This window comes from Emys orbicularis, chromosome 8 (assembly GCF_028017835.1).
Source record: "Emys orbicularis isolate rEmyOrb1 chromosome 8, rEmyOrb1.hap1, whole genome shotgun sequence".
NCBI lineage: Eukaryota > Metazoa > Chordata > Testudines > Emydidae > Emys > Emys orbicularis.
In genome coordinates, this window is record NC_088690.1 from 12,668,156 (window position 1) to 12,687,515 (window position 19,360).

Consider the following 19,360-nt stretch of genomic DNA (forward strand, 5'->3'; position numbering starts at 1 on the left):
AGCCATAGCAAAAGGCTACAGTCATTATTCTACTTTTCTAAATTTATTCTCAGTTTTCAGTAATCAATTTGTTTCTGACAATGAAACAACTGGACCCAATTAGTTAATCAATACAGCAAAGGGAGTGCCTTCAGAAAAAGTATGCTCTAACCCAGGGGTCGGCAACGTTCGGCACGCGGCTCGCCAGGGTAAGCACCCTAGCAGGCCGGGCCAGTTTATTTACCTGCTGACGCGGCAGGTTTGGCCGATTGCGGCCCCCACTCGCCACGGTTCGCCATCCCGGGCCAATGGGGGCGGCGGGAAGCCGCAGCCAGCACATCCCTCGCCTGCACCGCTTCTCGCCGCCCCCATTGGCCCGGGACGGTGAACCGCGGCGAGTGGGGGCCGCGATCGGCCGAACCTGCCACGTCAGCAGGTAAATAAACTGGCCCGGCCCGCCAAGGTGCTTACCCTGCCGAGCCGCGTGCCAAACGTTGCCGACCCCCGCTCTAACCTAACAAGCTATTGACGAGTTTAAGGCTAAAGTTTGTCAAAAGAATAAATAAGCATGTCTCTTTTTTGTGTGCAAAAGGATAAGTCCATGAGTCGTTAAAAACTTGCATTTCTGACAGCCTGAGCTCAACCTGCAGTACCTCATTAACGCTCTGCATATTGATACCTGTAAAAAAATACATTTCTATTTTGGGGGAAAGGGTTATTGCAAAGACTAACGGATAATACAACATTTCTGCAAATAGTTCTAAAATTAATGTTCTTAGTTACTCACAACTGAAAATGCCTGACCTAAGCATCTTCTGCCCACTGAGAATTTATACCCTACTTTTAAGAGCTAATGCCGATCTTACATCATAGAACGGTTAGAAATGACTGATTGAAAGTGCCATGGTAGAAGTGTAGCGAGCATGCTTACAGTTTTTGTTAAGCAAAAAGGACACATTGCAAACTCCAGTGAAAGCAATTACATATATTTGGAAAAAAACTGCAAGTTAAACGTGCAATTCTCTTCACTACTAGAGGAAAACAAGGATTCCATGACAGACTGATTTGTTGATTCTGTAACTTTATTTTCATTTAAACACTGACCGCTAAGCCCCGCAGCTGAAGAAACCATAAAAAAACACCAGGAGTTGACAGAAGTGCTAGAATTAGTCTATTAAATTCTTTTAAACTATTTAAATTGCTGAATGAGCCAGATTAACTTTTGTGGGTAGAGGTCCTGCTTCTTCATGTTCATCAGTCTTGCATCGAACAACAACAAGAGCAGAAGCTGGGTATCTGGTCAGTTTTTCATTCATGTACTCCAAGTCTCCATAGATGCTCAGCTTCTGAAATAATTAAACATTTTAAAAAGATCATATCATTACAGATTCTGAATGCAAGACTCAAGACATGCTTAGCCATAAGAACACAGAATGGCCATAATGGGTCAGGCCAACAGTTCATCTAACTCAGTAGCCTGTTTTCCCGACAGTGGCCAATGCCAGGTGCTTCAGAGGGAATGAACAGAATAGGTCATCATCAAGTGATCCATCCCATCACCCATTCCCAGCTTCTGGCATATATCTATGATCATACATTTTTCAGGCCTGGTCTACACTAGGCGTTTATGTCGAATTTAGCGCCGTTACATCGAATTAACCCTGCACCCGTCCACACCACGAAGCTATTTAGTTCGACATAGAGCTCTCTTAAATTCGACTTCTGTACTCCTCCCCAACGAGAGGAGTAGCGCTAAATTCGAAATGGCCATATCGAATTAGGCTAGGTGTGGATGGAAATCGACGCTAATAGCTCCGGGAGCTATCCCACAGTGCACCACTCTGTTGACGCTCTGGACAGCAGTCCGAGCTCGGATGCTCTGACCAGCCACACAGGAAAAGCCCCGGGAAAATTTGAATTCCTTTTCCTGTCTGGGCAGTTTGAATCTCATTTCCTGTTTGGACAGCGTGGCGAGCTCAGCAGCACTGGCAACGATGCAGAGCTCTCCAGCAGAGATGGCCGTGCAATCCCAGAATAGAAAGAGGGCCCCAGCATGGACTGATCGGGAAGTCTTGGATCTCATCGCTGTGTGGGGCGATGAGTCTGTGCTTTCCGAGCTGCGCTCCAAAAGAAGGAATGCAAAGATCTACGAGAAGATCTCTAAAGCCATGGCAGAGAGAGGATACAGCCGGGATGCAACGCAGTGCCGCGTGAAAATCAAGGAGCTGAGACAAGGCTACCAAAAAACCAAAGAGGCAAACGGACGCTCCGGATCCCAGCCCCACACATCCCGTTTCTACGAGGCACTGCATTCCATCCTAGGTGCGGCCGCCACCACTACCCCACCACTGACCGTGGACTCTGAGGATAGGATATTGTCCGCGGCCGGTTCCTCGTCGGAAATGTTAGCGGACGGGGAAGATGAGGAAGGAGATGAGGAGGACGAGGCAGTCGACAGCGCTTGCACCGCTGATTTCCCCGACAGCCAGGAGCTCTTCATCACCCTTACCGAGATCCCCTACCAACCGTCCCCATCCGTTACCCCGGACACCGAATCAGGGGAAGGATCAAGCAGTAAGTGCTTTAAACATCTAAACATTTATTTTTAACATAACTGGAATATTTATAATATTAACAATGGGTTTTTCATTAAATCATTTAAACAGATAAACTTTTATTTTTAACACAACAGGAATATTTATAACATCAACAATTGGTTGTTCATGATTTCTTTGCCTTAGGCGCTTAACTACTTAGTCCCAACTATTTAAAAAAAATCAAATAATGTCCGGATTTTCATGATTAGGCTGCCCAAGACGCTCCACTCTGTAGTCCCTGCCAGTACAGCTAGACCAAAATACCGTCTATATGTCCGGGAATTGACACGAAATCCTCATGGGAGATCTCCGCATAGCTCTCCTGGAGGTAATGCTCAAGCCTGTGCATCAGGTTCCTTGGCAAGGCGATCTTATTAGGTCCACCATGGTACGACACGTTTCCACGCCATGACTCTATCAAGTACTCTGGGATCATAGCACGGCAGAGCATGGCGGCATACGGCCCTGGTTTCTGCATGCTCTCCCGAAGCATCCGTTCCCTGTCGCTCTCCGAGATCCTCATCAGCGTGATGTCGCTCATGACGCCCTGCTTTGAATTAGGGAGGGGAATGTTAGTATTGGGACTGTTTTACAGCCACGCGGTGGAGGCGGCAGAGGGGCAGCATACAGGGATCTTTCCCTGGGACAGCCGCGAGGGGGTGGGACAGGGGCAGAGCTCATGCTTCCCTGATTGCTGCCAGCAGAGACTGGCATTGCTTTCAATGCGAAAGGAGCCCAGTGCTACTATTAAAGTTTTAAGCAGCCACAAGTCTACGGCTTACCATGTTTGCCTGCTACAAAAGTTCAGGTGTCCTGCCCCACTTCTCAGATCGCAACTGCAAGACCCCAGGCACTGAAGGCGAGGGCCGAAAATTCGACCTTGTCCTGAGTGCGCATGTGAGAGGTGCAGTGCATGGTCTTGTTCACAGAGAAAGACTATGTTCTTTGTTCACAACTTCATTTATCTGTCTCAGGAATTCACTCCCTTTTTCCCATTCCCACAGACACATCTGCGACTGTCTCCCAACCCAGCCTGGCATCACACTCCCAGAGGCTAGCGGAGATTAGGCGGAGGAAGAAGAAGACGCGTGAGGACATGTTCTCAGAACTAATGGACTGCTCCAGAGCCCAGGCAGCCCAGCAGACACAGTAGAGGGAGAACATGTCCCAAATGCACCGAGCAATCATGGAACGGGAGGAGAGGTGGCGTCAGGAAGACCAGCAGGCGACTCAAACGCTGCTTGGACTAATGAGGGAGCAAACGGACACGCTCCGGCGCCTTGTGGATGTTCTGCAAGACCGGAGGCAGGAGGACAGAGCCCCGCTGCAGTCTCTCTCTAACCGCCCTCCCCCGCCACAAAGTCCCACACCCCCCTCACCCAAAGTCCAAAGAAGGAGGGGCGGCAAGGGCCGTTAAAACTTTCAGTCAACCCCTGCAGACTGCTCTAGCACTAGAAGGCTCTCGTTCCCCAAAGTTTGAAAAGTCCTTTCCTACCCACCTCACACAAGCCCCCGTCCAAGTGTCGTCCCCCCCCCCCCGTTTCATGTGTGGTTCATAATAAAATATTCGTTTCTGTTAATTACTGTTTCCATGATTTTCTTTTAGAGGAGACTCTGTCTGAAGGGGGGGGAGGGGGTTGGTAATTGGACAGGACAGTCACCTTTACCAGGGTACAGAGGCGGGGGCAGGTCCAGCATCAGGACACATACACAGTGCAGTCACCAGTTACCCTGGTCAGTCTGGGAGGTGGTTTTCATGTTCTGGGGGGGGGGGGGGTTTGCCCTCCCCCGCCACAAAGTCACAGATCAGTTAGAGATCTTATGCCGCGGTCCTTATCCTGGATCACAGAGCCACGCAGCAGGGGATCTGTAACCCTCCTCCCCCTGCCAGAAAGTCACTTGGCCGACACGTACACGCAGTCCCGCCCAGGAGTGCTGGCAGGCTCCATTGAAACAACCAGTCCACCACTGCGGAGCCTGTCATTCCCGGAGTTTAGAAGCATCATTTGCATCAGAACACTAAACCCGCCCCCCGCCACAGTCTGCGTCCCCGGTTTAAAACATTCCCGCGAAAACAGTAATAAAGACAACGGTGTTCATTAACAAAACGGAACAGATTTTATTTTTTGGGAAGGTGGTGAAGGGGGTATGTAACTTGGAAGGATAGTCAACAGTCACTGGGTAAAGAAACTGGGGCAGGTTCAGCTTCTGTGTCCACAAACTTAACAGTCACTGGTTACCCTGCTCAGTCTGGAACCTAGCTTTCAAAGCCTCCCGGATGCACAGCGCGTCCCGCTGGGATCTTCTAATCGCCCGGCTGTCTGGCTGGGCGTAATCAGCAGCCAGGCTATTTGCCTCAACCTCCCACCCCGCCATAAAGGTCTCCCCCTTGCTCTCACACAGATTGTGGAGCACACAGCAAGCTGCTATCACAATGGGGATATTGGTTTCGCTGAGATCACAGCGAGTCAGTAAGCTTCTCCATCTCCCCTTGAGACGGCCAAAAGCACACTCCACCACCATTCTGCACTTGCTCAAACGGTAGTTGAACAGTTCTTTTTCTGAGTCCAGGGCACCAGTATAGGACTTCATGAGCCAGGGCATTAGCGGGTATGCAGGATCCCCGAGGATCACTGTAGGCATCTCCACATCCCCAAGACTTATTTTGTGGTCCGGGAAGTAAATACCTTCCTGCAGCCGTCTAAACAGACCAGAGTTCCTGAACACGCGAGCGTCATGAACCTTGCCCGGCCACCCGACGTTGATGTTTGTAAAACGTCCCCTGTGGTCCACCAGTGCTTGCAGCACCATTGAAAAGTAGCCCTTTCTGTTAATGTACTGGCTGGCCTGGTGGTCCGGTCCCAGGATAGGGATGTGAGTCCCATCTATAGCCCCACCGCAGTTTGGGAATCCCATCGCGGCGAAGCCATCTATGATGACCTCCACGTTTCCCAGGGTCACTACTTTTGAGAGCAGTACCTTGACGATTGCCTTGGCTACTTGCATGACAACAACCCCCACGGTAGACTTGCCCACACCAAAGTGGTTCGCGACTGACCGGTAGCTGTCCGGCGTTGCAAGCTTCCAGAGGGCTATGGCCACTCGCTTCTGGACAGTCAGGGCTGCTCGCATCCGGGTTTCCTTGCGCTTCAGGGCAGGGGACAGCAACTCACAAAGTTCGAGGAAAGTCCCCTTCCGCATGCGAAAGTTTCGCAGCCACTGGGATTCATCCCAGACCTGAAGCACTATGCGGTCCCACCAGTCCGTGCTTGTTTCCAGGGCCCAGAATCGCCGTTCCACAATATCCACAAGACCCATTGCCACCGTGATGTCCTGGGCGCAGGGTCTCGTGGTTTCTGACAGCTCTGTGCTACTCTCCGACCTCAGGCCCTCACGGTGGTGCCGTAGCCTCCTCTCCTGATTTCTCTGCATCTGCCTCTGGTAAAGGTGGATGAGAAGCTGCGAGGCGTTGAGAACGGCCACAACTGCAGCGATGGTCGCAGCGGGATCCATGCTCGCACTGCTGTGGCGTCCGCGCTGTCACTGATCAGAAAAGTGCGCGAACTGATTTCCCGCCGGCGCTTTCAGGGTGGGAGGGAGGGCGGGAGTGACGGACGGATGACGACAGGTACCCAAAAGCACCCTCGACACATTTTTTTTACCCAGAAGGCATTTGGGGCTCGACCCGGAATTCCAATGGGCAGCGGGGACTGCGGGAACTGTGGGATAGCTGCCCACAGTGCACCACTTCCAATGTCGACGCTTGCCCCGTTAGTGTGGACTCACAAAGTCTCACAAAGTCGAATTACTGTCCTTAGTGTGGACACACACGTTCGACTTTGTAATATCGATTCCACATATTCGATTTAAGTGAAATCGAACTACTCTCGTAGTGTAGACATACCCTCAGTGAGGTTTTGAAGGTCCTCAAAGTAGCAATGCTTCAACTCTTACTATGAAACACTTTGCATTTTCCATGACATCTAAAATTCATGTTCACAGTTGAGTCTGAGTCCCAGGCTAGGACTGACATGTTCCTGTCAGAATAAGTGTGGTACTTGCCAGTCTTGCATATTTTTAGAGGAAGGAGAGTGGGGGGGGATGTCAGTTCAGCCAGTCCCTTCTCTCCTCCTCCAGTCAGATTCCTGCCACCCACCCACATCATGTCCACAGGTTCCTGCCATTCTCAGCCTTTTCACAATCTTATTAAAACCCCTTTAATGGTTTAGTGAATGCAACCTGTAACCATACATGCCCTAGGTCTCACTCTGCTCTGGCAAAAAGATACTAGAAACAAATTTCCAGTTGTCAAACATGGTTACCACGGGGAAGGGAGTTCCCAGTCAATGGGAGTTGCGGAGCCAGCGCTCGGGGTGAGGGCATCGCGCAGAGCCCCCAGGGCTGCCCTGTGCCTAGGAGGCAGATATGCCAGCCGCTTCCTGGAGCCGAGCAGAGCCAGGGCCAGGCAAGGCTGGCCCCGCTGACTGGATTTTTAGTGGCCTGGTCAGCACCAGGATCCCTTTTCAACTGGATGTTCCAGTCAAAAGCCAGACACTGGGCAACCCAACAGCCCACAGGTAGGTCTAATTGAGTATCACTGCCCTAAGCACTGGAATATGGGAGGGTTTTCTAAATCACATCTCTGTCTCTCTTGCTGAAGTTGTTCCACTGTGTGTAAACACTGTAATTAAACAGTTATTGGAATAAGGACACAAACTTGGGTTTCCCACCTCCAAGGTGAGAGCCCTAATCATGACACTGCAGTCATTTCACTGTCTTTGTCATTTATACAAAGTGGAACGGCTTCAACAAAATGCTTGAATAGTCATTGAGAATGAGAATAGTCATAATGAGAATGACTGTAGCCTCATGGTTATGGGCACTCACCTTGGAGATGGGAGACCCACATTTATGTCCTTGGTCCAATGACTTTAATTTACTTACACACAATTGAACAACTTTGAGAGATTGAGACCTGCCCCAAATGCCAATAGAGCATTCTTCTGCCACGTGGGAGACCAAAGTTCAAATCCCTGCTCCACAGCCGGCCGAGAGGGGAACACAGGTGACCCACATCCCAGCTAAGTGCCCTATCTACTGGGCTAAAGGTTATAAAGGGAGGCACCCCCACCACCTTCTTCACCCATTTTGTGAATCGAGACCTTACAATTCTTGTCTTTACTTTTAAAATGTCCCAACAGAAAGTGCTTCATTTTGATGCAGATGAAATTTTGTTAAACCCAGATCAAAATGCACTGACTTTTGATTTGCCAACATTTTTAGTTTGATTCTAGCAGATTTTATTTTTAATTTTGCAGAACAGCCAGTGAACCAAAAAACCAGCTCTACACCTAAGACCCTATAGCATTTCAGACACTAAGTAATATGAATAACTTCAAGGTGATGTAAGCTATAGAATAATTAGCTTTACCTCAGATGGAACATACTGCTGTACAGCTGTAGCAACAGTAGCACAACAAATCCAGAGTAGCACCAGTACGGAGAGAACAAGTGTAGTAGTTAAAATCCAACCAGAATTTCTGAAATGTAATGAGCATCGTTAAAGTTGTTTATCCTGTTTTCTTAAACTGTTATTCCTAAAGACATACACTGGGCTTTACCAATCTGCGTTCTCATGTCTAGAGCATTCAGTTGAATGCTTCACTGGAGGAGTCTGGGAAACCAGTCTCCCACCCCACCTTAGTTACCTGTCTTCAGGTACAGGGTAGGGAAGCACGATGAATCAAGTCTGGCAGTTTCTTTACTAGATCCCAAGCGGACTCCTACTTTAAGCTATTTTGCCAACAAATCTCTCCATTAATTGCATTTTGAATGCATGACAGCAAAATCTCTAATCTCTCTTTCTGCCTTAAGAACCTCATTATGCCAGGGAAATAGCAGCCAAATGTTTAGCGCAATTCTAAAGAACATAACGAACATACTCATCAGACCAATGGTCCATCTAGCCCAGTATCCTGTCTTCTGACAGTGGCCAGTGCCAGATGCTTCAGAGAGAATGAACAGAACAGGACAACTGAGTGATCCATCCACTATCATCCAGTCCCAGCTTCTGGCAGTTGGAGGTTTAGGGATACCTGGAGCATGGGGTTGTGTTCCTGACCATGTTGGCTAATAGCACTGATGGACCCATCCTCAAACTTACCTAGTTCTTTTTTGAACCTAGTTAACTTTTGGCCTTCACAACATCCCAGGGCACTGAGTTCCACAGGTTGACTGTGCAGTGTGTGAAGTAGTATTTTCTTTTGTTTGTTTTAAACCAGCTGCCTATTAATTTAATCGGGTGACCACTAGTTCGTGTGTTATGTGAAGGGGTAAACAACCACCACCACCACCACTTCCCTATTCCCTATCTCCATATCATTCATGATTTTACAGACCTCTATCACATCTCCCTTTAGTCATCTCTTTTCTAAGCTTATCAGTCTTCTTACTCTCCCCTCATATGGAAGCTGTTCCATACTCCTAATCATTTTGTTGCCAGTCGATGTTGATAAATGCAAAGTAATGCACACTGGAAAACATAATCCCAACTATTCATATAAAATGATGGGGTCTAAATTATCTGTTACCACTCAAGAAAGATCTTGGAGTCATTGTGGATAGTTCTCTGCAAACATCCAGTCAATGTGCAGCGGCAGTCAAAAAAGCAAACAGAATGTTAGGAATCATTAAGAAAGGGACAGATAATAAGACAGAAAATATATTGCCTCTATATAAATCCACAGTATGCCCACATCTTGAATACTGCATGCAGATGTGGTCGCCCCATCTCAAAAAAGATATAATGGACTTGGAAAAGGTTCAGAAAAGGGCAACAAAAATGATTAGGGGTATGGAACGGCTGCCTTATGAGGAGAGATTAATAAGACTGGGACTTTTCAGCTTGGAAAAGAGACGACTAAGGGGGGATACGATAGAGGTCTATAAAATCATGACTGGTGTGGAGAAAGTAAATGAGGAAGTGTTATTTACTCCTTCTCATAACACAAGAACTAAGGGCCACTAAATGAAATTAATAGGCAGCAGGTTTAAAACAAACAAAGGAAGTATTTTTTACAACGCACAGTCAACCTGTGGAACTCCTTGCCTGAGGATGTTGTGAAGGCCAAGACTATAACAGGATTCAAAAAAGAACTAGATAAATTCATGGAGGATAGGTCCATCAATGTCTATTAGCCAGGATGGGCAGGAATGGTGTCCCTAGCCTCTGTTTGCCAGAAGCTGGGAATGGGTGACAGCGGATGGATCACTTGATGATTACCTGTTCTGTTCATTCCCTCTGGGGCACCTGGCATTGGCCACTGTCGAAGACAGGATACTGGGCTAGATGGACTTTTGGTCTGACCCAGTATGGCTGTTCTTATGTACCTTTTCTGATTCTAAAATATTTTTTGATATGAGGTGACTAGAACTGCATGCAGTATTCAATATGTAGGTGTACCATGGATTTTCTGTTTTTGTATCTATTCCTCTCTAGTTATTAACACTGTTAGCTTTTTTGACTGCTGCTGCACATTGAGAGGATGTTTTCAGTGTACTACTCACAATGATGCCAAGATCTTTCTTGCAACTAAATTAGACCCCATTATTTTGTATGTCTAGAAGTGTGTGAATGCATCCTGCAGCTCAGTAGCAAAGATTAATGAAAGAAAAAGAGCAAAGTTATATTGTAGCCTATCAACCTAGAAATAAAGCAAAACTGCTTATTTATACAGCACCTTTCACACTAGACAATCCCAAAGTACTACACAAATCAATCACTTCACCCTGCTGTGCAGCCATATCTAAGAAACCAGTGAAATGTAGCAGCTGTTTAACAGTTTGCAGCAAAATATCAGTAGCATGGGACAGGAAATGACAAATGTCATGGTCAGGTTAAACTGCATGGAGAGATTAGGTTGGCCAAATAGCCAACAAGTATATTGTGGCTAATATCAATTTTCTTAAGGGAGCAGTGAGCTCTTTAACACAAGTGCTCAGAACCTCCCCTTTAACATCTCCTCCAAAACTTCATCTTTCTTGAATACAGTTCTGTCACTTTGAGATTCTCTGATGGAGTATATGACATGTAAAATATATGGGGAAGGAATTTCATCCTACCATTTAAGCTTTTACAAGACAGTAGAAGATACATACATAGAAAGACATTTGAAAAAGCTATTGCTTTCCTCCTCTTCAAAAAATCCTCTGTGTGTCTGTGAACCTCCTGGCTGTAGGTCTGCTGAAATATCACAATGACAGCTCCATTACAAGGTTACAATTAAAAAAAAAAAAAAGATTTATGTTTAAAAACTCTAGTCTCATACAGTCCCTGTCTATACGAAGACATTGATAGTAGAAAGCTTCTTTACAATGGTTCTAATTCCAGTGTGGCACCACTACCATCCAGTAGTATACCATGCTATATTTAAAATACATTTTAAAAAGAATTTATTACTGTGGCCTTTGTTGCAATGTACACAGGGTGAAGGTGACAGTCTGCCCATAATGACTTTTTCCTTTGTGGAAGATTTGACTTACTCTTGCAGGTTATGAATAATTTTCATTTGCACTCTAGAGAACCCAAACCAACTTACCGGATGTTTTGCTCAACAACGATTCTTTCAGCTCTGTGGTGTCCTGTGGAATATATTGAACTTCTGGCTTTGACTAAAACAATAATGAAAATTGTAAGGTATTATTTGTATTTCATAAAGCTTCAATTAACCTTAAAATTATAGTCATCCCATACGCATCATTCACATTTGCAAAAGAAATGGGGAAAAATATTGACACACTATCCATTTAAGTTAATTTTGCTTTCTACATTGCAAATCCAGTGACCACTACAAAGAGAGACTGACTGCTGCCAAACATTAAGCATGCAGTTACTTGCCGAGACGGCTCTGCTATCTGTTGTGTGATTGGAAGACGAAGGAGATCAACTGTTAACACCCAGGACACACAAAGCCTTGTAAAAGTAAAAAAGCAAGCAAGCACCTGGAATATAACTATTTTGCCATCATCTGCTTGAAGGTAGAAGGTCCATGAGGAAGTTATGAAGCTCTGTGCTGAGTCCATCATGTCACTCCAGAATGATCTCACCAGTGTCAGAGGGAAAAGGAGATGAATCCTTGGCATCAGGGACATTAACTGTAAACACATCATTAACTGGTTTTCGATTTGTTCTGTACATATTCAAGCAATTTAACACTGTCCCCAATATGGTCTTAGTCTTTAAATAGAGAATTTCTCTCCATCTTTCTACACACACATTAAATTTGAAAAAAAAAGTGAGAATCTGAGCAGAAAACAAGTAGGTGGCATTTGACAAACATGCTACATGCTTACTTGCTCTTGTCTCAGTTCAGCAAATGGCTGCTGATTCTGGCACCCAAGATGGCAAGCATATTGTTCATCAGACTGGGAATATGCTTCAGTACAGGCTGCAAAGAAGAAAAGTTGTGTAAATTGAAAAATAATTTCACATCTTAAGTCAGCAACTGAAAGCACGAATGTAAGGTGTAGGTACAGTCTGATAAGGACTCAAGTGACAATTTTAAAGACTCCCTATCCCACCTGAGGAATAATACGAGAGCAATCTACCAATACTGGTACCGGATTCTTTGGGCTGATGTAATCTAGATGATCTATCTAGAATAGGCATAAAACTGGGTTATATCTAAAAGCTGAATGCAGCAATAGCATTTGATCACAAAAATGAGGAAAAGCAAAAAAACAATCAAAATAAAGTAAGAGCAATTACTGGTATAGAAAATTCCAACACAGTGACGTAAATTAACACAGCCTCAACCCAGTAGAATAGGCAAGGATTTTGTACCAGAGATGGCATGGATTATCAACCAGAGTTCTGAAAGACCCTCCCACAGGACTGTGGCCTTCCCTCCCACATACCATGGAAGAGTTCAAGTTTTGCTCCAGGGGATGGAAGTAAACTAACAGAGGAATCCATCAAACTTCAGAGCGCCATGGCATAACAGGGAACAAAGGAGGGTTTGCCCATCAGTGTTGCATGAGTATAGTTAGACTTTCTATACCAATTTCAAGCTCTATCAAAAATGTAAAGTCAGCTCTGCTCTTATTTCCAAATATCCGTATCCAATATTTAAAATAAAGGACAGACTAGCAATTACAGGAGAGAAGCCAGAAGATTTGTATTCTATTTGTGGCTTAGCCACCCACCTGCAGTATGACCTTGGGAAAAGTCTCTACACCTAGGGAACCGGAGACAGAAGTCAAGTGGGGATAATCCTCTCTCACTAGGGTCTTGGGAGGCTTAAGCCAGAAGGCACAAAAAGAACAGGCTTGGCAAGTAAAAGTGCATACTGAACGTTAGGACGATCCATTTTCTCACAGGAGAGGTAAATGAACAAGCGTACGACCAGATATGGGCAGTCTATGGAAACAGGGCAGACAAAATCCTGGCAGGGAATGCACAGTAATCAGCCAAATAACGGAGTGTGCCGTTCTCAGGTGCCTGAGCAGCAGTCCTATGGTAAAACAGTTACAAAGCCAGACAATCGGCAGTCACAGAAGCACCTAGAGACAGAACTGAACAGAATGGTCAGGGAGCGCATCACAAAGCACAGGACAGCCACCAAGCAATGAGCAAAATCAGTGTTATAAGACCACGGCAAATGAACAGGCAGAAGGCAACAGTCCAGGGTGGCAATGTTGTACAGGAAAGGAGGCAACACTTCAGACTCAGCTCTTCATTTGGACTTTTGCTGCAGCACCCCTTTTTATGATATCCCTTGAGGTGTGGTTTGGCAATTGAAAAGAAATGCCTGGAGCACAGCTGTGCACAGGATACTGCTTTTCTGCAGCTCTAGCCTATTCCCAGCTCCTATAACTCAGCTCTGTATTGCATTAACATGCCTTTCCCCAACTCTCTCTGCTATTGGAGCTGGCCACTGCCCCCTTTGCCTTCAGCACAAGATTGAGCCTCTTTTTAGTGTTGAGTTGGCACTTAACCACTTTTAGACTACATAGGGAGAGCTGCTCCCTCTCCTGCCTTGCTTGGTTGGCACCACGCATTTGATCTCAGTATACGAACCTTAATGTTTATCAATTGCTTTAAGATCCTTGGCTGGAAGTACTACAGAACTGCAAAGAAATATTAGCTTGGTATATAGTTTGTAACAAGTATTTTCAGTTTTAATTATCGACATTCCTTGTCTGATCTTCAGATAATTAATCCTTTTAAACAATTAGTTATTCATGATTATTTAATGCCTTAATTCAACAAGACAAACCCAGCTCCCAAGTTGTTTAACTACATGCAAGGCAGAGAATGTAGTTAAGCTTTGTTTCTCTTTCCATAGTAAAGAGATTGTAAAATTTAGTTGAATGAGGCCATATCAGTGATGTAGTACAGTATACAGTTCACCAAGATTTGTGCTTTGTAAAGCAAACATTTCAGCTGAAGTAAATACAAAGCCATACAGTCCCAACAAATAGACAGGGCTATGAAAATCATTGCAACTGATGTCATTTATTAGGTTGTCATTACACAATGTTGCATGGAGTAAAAGGGACACCATTAGTTGAAAATTACATGGTCAGCTAACCATTTTACACCCAATATGGTTACATTACCTAAGTTTTTCCCTTGGCCAAAAGGACCCTTATGTTTTAAAGGCTCACAAAGCAGAAACCCCTTTTAAAAATTTGAGAAATTTTAATGAGTGCTCTATCAAACTTTTTTTAAAGAGTAACATCAATTTAAAAAAAAAGTCAAATTGACAATATCCCTTCATACGTTTCCGCTCTTCCCTTCATTTGTCTCTTCACATTACATCTTGTGGAAAGAGCATAGAATTATCTTACCAGAGTCGCATTCCAGTTTGGTACGATTCAAGTCAATTCCATCATCCACGAACTGACAAATAGAAAACAGTCTGCAGCCTCGCTGACATGCATACAGTTCCTCTTCCTGGGAAGTTACAAGAAAAGCAGGGTTGCTAAAGAAATTACTAATACTCCATCCAAGAACCTAGGGTAGCAACAAGCAAACATTACTACTTTTCTGAGTACTATAAAAGCTACCGTGGAAAATGTTCTAGCAAAAAAACCCAAACAAAAAGAAAACCTTAGAAGCCAGCCAAACACCAAGGTCTGTACAGTCTGGAACAAAAGCAAATTACAGTTCTTTAAAATTATTGGGCAATTTTGATATGGACTTCCTTAGTCGAAGCAGAACACGGTTCTTTATTCAGCAAGGAGCTGGCCTTGAATAGACAGATCACTAAAGTCAGCAAGTTCAAAAATGCATTTCTGAAAAATGATAGCTTTAAAAATAAAGGTGCTAGCTGCTAAAGAATCAAAGTAGAACCTATTAACCTTCACTTCACTAATTCACACAGAAAGTTGGCAGTCCTTACCTCTCAAAGATTTAATGGCAAATGCTACCAGTGAGGAGTCATAATAAAGATGAATAGTATATTGTCAAAACAACAATTATTTATTATAGGATATAATTAGAAGTAAAGAGTTGTCAAAATAAGTAACCAGAGTATATTTTGTGGTGCACTATTCCTGTGTCAAGGCTACTTACTTGCCAAAATAGCTAGTCGACATACTATTTAATGGTTATGCTGAGGGAAAGTAAGGGAGAAGAATATTCCTTTATGTAATTACAAAACTAAGATACAGCAAGTGTACAAAAAATGTATATCAATGTTCCTATTTGATTGTCACCCTCTTTCTCACCCTTCATATGTTACAGTCTTAGACTGTAAGCTCTTCAGGGCAGGCACTATATCGACCTCTGTGTATAATGCCCCAATCAAGATTATAGTATGGTAGCATTCAGAAGACAAAGTAAAAAACAACTTAATGCTTCTCCCAATAATTAATGAAGTTCTATAGTACTTTGTTTCACAAGAAAATACTCCCTTAGCTGTGAGAAACATACTGTTTTAATTACTAGAAGTACCATGTGGCAGAGAAATGGGGTCTGTAAGGTAGACTTCATTTGAGGGCTTGTCAACCCACAAAAGTTGTATAGCTAGAGCAGTACTGGTATAGCTAAGGCAGTACAACCCTCCTAGTGTGGTCACAGTCATACAAGCATAGCTTATTTCCTTATGGAAAGGGGAATAAGCTACACTGGTATACGGCACCTTTATATTAGTATAACTACGGCCACACTAAGTTGTATAACTAAGAGTTGTAACAGTATAACTATTTAGATAAAAAACATGCCCCCAACTAGAGTAGTTATACCCTACTGGTAGAAAAACTGTGTTTAAATGAGGCCTAGGCAAGTACCTACTTCCCTGGTATTTTAGAAGTTTTGCTTATTTTTTAAAGCAAAGCAATAAAAGTAGCGAGTTATCTAGTTCCACAATGTGGAATATTTTCTATGTCAGAGACCAGATAGACAAGGTAATATCTTTTACTGCACAAATTTCTGTTGGTGGAAAGCACAAGCTTTCAAAAAGTGTCCGACTGCTTTCCACAGACCTGAAGAACTCTGTACCTTCCTCCAACAGAAGGTGGTCCAGTAAAAGATATCAGCTCACCTACCTTGTCTCTCTCATATGTTAAGACCAACAAAACTAGTTGTTTGTAGTGTTGTTGTAAACACTAAACATTGTTCTGCATTTGACACCATGTGAATCTATTAACAGGAAAACTCAAGACAAGTCTTTTGGCTCTGTCCTCATCCTTATGGTTGTCACCATCTGTTTTACAGGTGGAGAGAACTGTGAATCCATTATTAAAGGAACAAGGCAAACACACCACACCTTACCATATAACTAAACCATTGCAAACAAACTGATGTGGTTTTCTTTCAGACACAGATGTTCTGATATTTTATACTGCAAAAACATAGAACTGACAAGCTGGGTCAAGATTTTTTTTATTTTTTTAATAAAGCCTAACAACCTTGACTGTCTCTCTAATAGAAATATCCTGCTGCAGAAAATATGCCGCGGATGTTGACATTCACATTGAATTGGCTTTGGCAGGTATGATGCACACACAGATTCTCTTGACAAGTCTTAATGAAGTTTATCTTGAAGTTAAACCAAACAATGAATGTTTCCAAAATAAAAAGTTTCCTGCCACCTCTATTTCTATTTGGTAGCTTAGTGGTAAGTAGTGCTTAAAATCAACACAGGATAGATTGTTTAAGTCACAAAGTACTCAGTAGGAAGAAGATTGTGTGTCATTTTATTGGCCTCTTTATGATGTATATTATAATAATGAGCTCAAAGTGCTTAGTTTTTTAAAAAACTCTAAAAGCTACCAGAAACACCAGAGTCGCAATTTCCTTCAAAAACTTGCCAAAGTCCTCCAACAAAAAGAAGGGAACTATGCTTCACCACAGGAGTCTGAAATTTCATCTGCGGTAGGAAAAGATTTGGGGTTGGGATTAAGGAAGAAAGATGTTTAATCTTACAATGATTCAGTTCCCAAACTTTGGCCTTTTTTGCAATTGGTATCATGCTTAGACATCTCAACATGCGGCATAAAGTCCCATATTCTATCTAGATATACATTTAATTCCATCTACACAAGTCTTTGTTGCTTCCACTCATTGTTGAGGTATACACATCACAGTTACTGTCTCAAAACCATGATTATGTAGTTTTATTCTAAAAATATTAATTCCACACTTCAAACTTTCTGCTCTATTACTCGTCTCCCTCGTTTGTAGTTTGTGCACCCCACATTTTGAACTCAACCTGTTACACTGCTGCAGATAGAGAATAAAGTATATTACCAGTCAAAAATTAACACAAGACTTAAAAGAATAATGAATTTTCCAAATTCCAACAGTAACTCAGAATTCTATGGAATCTTGAACTGATGCTGAACCTCAACATGAAACAGAGCTGGGGGGGACAGTTTTCCAACACCTTCCTTTTATAAAGACTTCTGCCTAAGTTAACTAGAACCCAGGGGTGGAAGTTTTTTGGGGTGCTCATTTTTTAACCACTCTTCAGACTTCATCCTCTATAATTCAAATGTTTTATCAGTGTCATGATTCAGGACTTTTTACTTGTCAACACACAAAGATATTTTGTATGGTTTTAAAGCCAGAGCAGCCCACATCAAGTTGGCATTGTTTCTTTGAGGGAAGGAGGGAGAAGAAAACAGGACACATGGAAACCCCACAACAACAAAATCTGGATGCTCTGCGCTTGAATAGCTTTTGAACATATTATAGATCCTAAGAGGAAACGGTATTGCCTTACCTGGTAAACAAACAACCTCTTCCCCCAAAAGGGTATATTTTACAGGGAGATTACTGACTGCTACACAGAGCTCTTCTTCAGGTCTACTTCCTTACCCAGCCCCGAAGAAGAGCTCTGTGTAGCTCAAAAGCTTTTATCATCCACCAACAAAAGTTGATCCAATAAGAGATATTATTTCATGTAGTCTATCTATTTCCCATGGGGAGGGGGTGCAAAAGAAACAGGGCATATCTTGGGTTTGCTGTGTAGGGGGAATCTTCCTAGCCAAGGACCCCTTACCTAGAGGCACCTGCTACCAGATAAGGAATCACCAACAACCAGTGGACCAGGGTGAACAAACCTCAAAAGCTATCGAGCGGGGGAAGCGAATCATCCTCATCCCGACATATACCCGAGGAGTCTCTCTCATGTTCTGGCAACACTTGCCCAGCTTGTCATGCCAACAGTCTCACTGACTTGGATTAGATCAGGGATGGTCCCAGCTGGAGAGAAGCAGGGGGACCCCGGCGGAAGGCCCTGCGCCTTGGGGCCAGAGTGCAGGGGGCGGGGTCTGGCTATGGGCGCGGGGGACTGGGAGGCCTGTACCTTGAGGCAGGTGTGGGGGGCGCCCCACAGCGCAGGAACGGGGTGGAGGGGAGACCTGTACCCTGAGAGGCTCGTCCAAGGAAGGCGGAATAAGGCCGGCGGGGTCCCGTACCTTGGGGTAGGTGTGCAGGGGGTAAGTCAGCTGACAGGCCCGGTGGCACGACGCCGTGCTCCCCAGCGCCGAGTCAAAGGCCTCGGAGGAGCCCGCGGCAGCCCAGCCCCTCCCGCAGATCAGGAGCAGCAGAAAGAGACCCAGCCCCGACAGGCTCCCCGGCGGCGCCGCCATCTTGCCCCTCCCTCTCTCACGGGGCGGGTGCGGGGGGGGGGGTGTTGTTTATCGCGTCGGGTTCCCACTTCCGGCCCTAAGGTGAAGGACGGGGCTTGAGCGATATCGCGAGAATTCCCTCGCCGCGGGGCCTGACGGGAGAAGCAGTTTCCCTATCGGAGCTGAGCTGGGGAGGAGACGGAGAATCGCCTTCGCCGGGAACTACGAGGCGAGTCACTTCCGGGACGGGCCGCGCGACTCGGTTCGGGGGACCGTGTAACTAGCCCGTGCGCCCCGAGCCCCGCTACCCCGCCGGGCAGCCACTAAGTCCCCGGCTCCCCAGCGCCGGGCAGCAGTACCCCGGGCCCATCGCTGCCCTGCCAGACACCCAGCTCCATCCCAGCGGGGCGGGCCCCCCCCGACTCCATCCCTCCTCCTCGTCCTCCCCCCCCCCCACGGGCCGGTCCCCCCCGACTCCATCCCTCCTCCTCGTCGTCGTCCCCACGGGCTGGACCCCCCCGACTCCATCCCTCCTCCTCCTCTCTCCCCCCCCACGGGCCGGACCCCCCCGACTCCATCCCTCCTCCTCCTCCCCCCCACACGGGCCGGACCCCCGACTCCATCCCTCCACCCCACGGGCCGGCCCCCCCTCCATCCCTCCTCCTCCTCCCCTCCCCCACGGGCCGGACCCCCCGACTCCATCC

General features: G+C 45.4%; 1 protein-coding gene across 5 annotated transcripts; it reads right to left on the reverse strand.

The window, feature by feature from the left end:
• Positions 1-1,043: 1,043 nt before the first annotated feature.
• Positions 1,044-18,691, reverse strand: TMEM59 (transmembrane protein 59). Of its 5 annotated transcripts, none has more exons than XM_065409073.1 (9): positions 18,504-18,691; positions 14,427-14,532; positions 11,928-12,022; positions 11,577-11,729; positions 11,174-11,246; positions 10,734-10,815; positions 8,008-8,116; positions 2,841-3,126; positions 1,189-1,325 (listed from the first exon to the last, which is right to left on the reverse strand). In XM_065409073.1, exons 1-9 carry the CDS (start codon positions 18,675-18,677, stop codon positions 1,288-1,290), a joined length of 1,116 nt encoding a protein of 371 aa, XP_065265145.1. In that variant the 5' UTR covers positions 18,678-18,691; the 3' UTR covers positions 1,189-1,287. The 5 variants fall into 5 exon arrangements, with proteins under 5 accessions (XP_065265147.1, XP_065265146.1, XP_065265145.1 ...); XM_065409072.1 differs by having other exon boundaries at positions 2,841-3,123; positions 10,734-10,818; XM_065409071.1 differs by having other exon boundaries at positions 10,734-10,818.
• Between the last annotated feature and the right edge of the window lie 669 nt (positions 18,692-19,360).

What these genes read in the sequence shown, in the direction of transcription:
- TMEM59 (XM_065409071.1), bottom strand. Translation starts at nt 18,677, where the DNA reads ATGGCGGCGCCGCCGGGGAGCCTGTCGGGGCTGGGTCTCTTTCTGCTG. An exon ending in CAAACTGGAATGCGACTCTG is followed by an intron (nt 12,023 to 14,426) that starts GTAAGATAATTC and finishes TCTTCTTTGCAG; the next exon opens with CCTGTACTGAAGCATATTCC. An exon ending in TTTTTCAAATGTCTTTCTAT is followed by an intron (nt 8,117 to 10,733) that starts GTATGTATCTTC and finishes ATTACATTTCAG; the next exon opens with AAATTCTGGTTGGATTTTAA.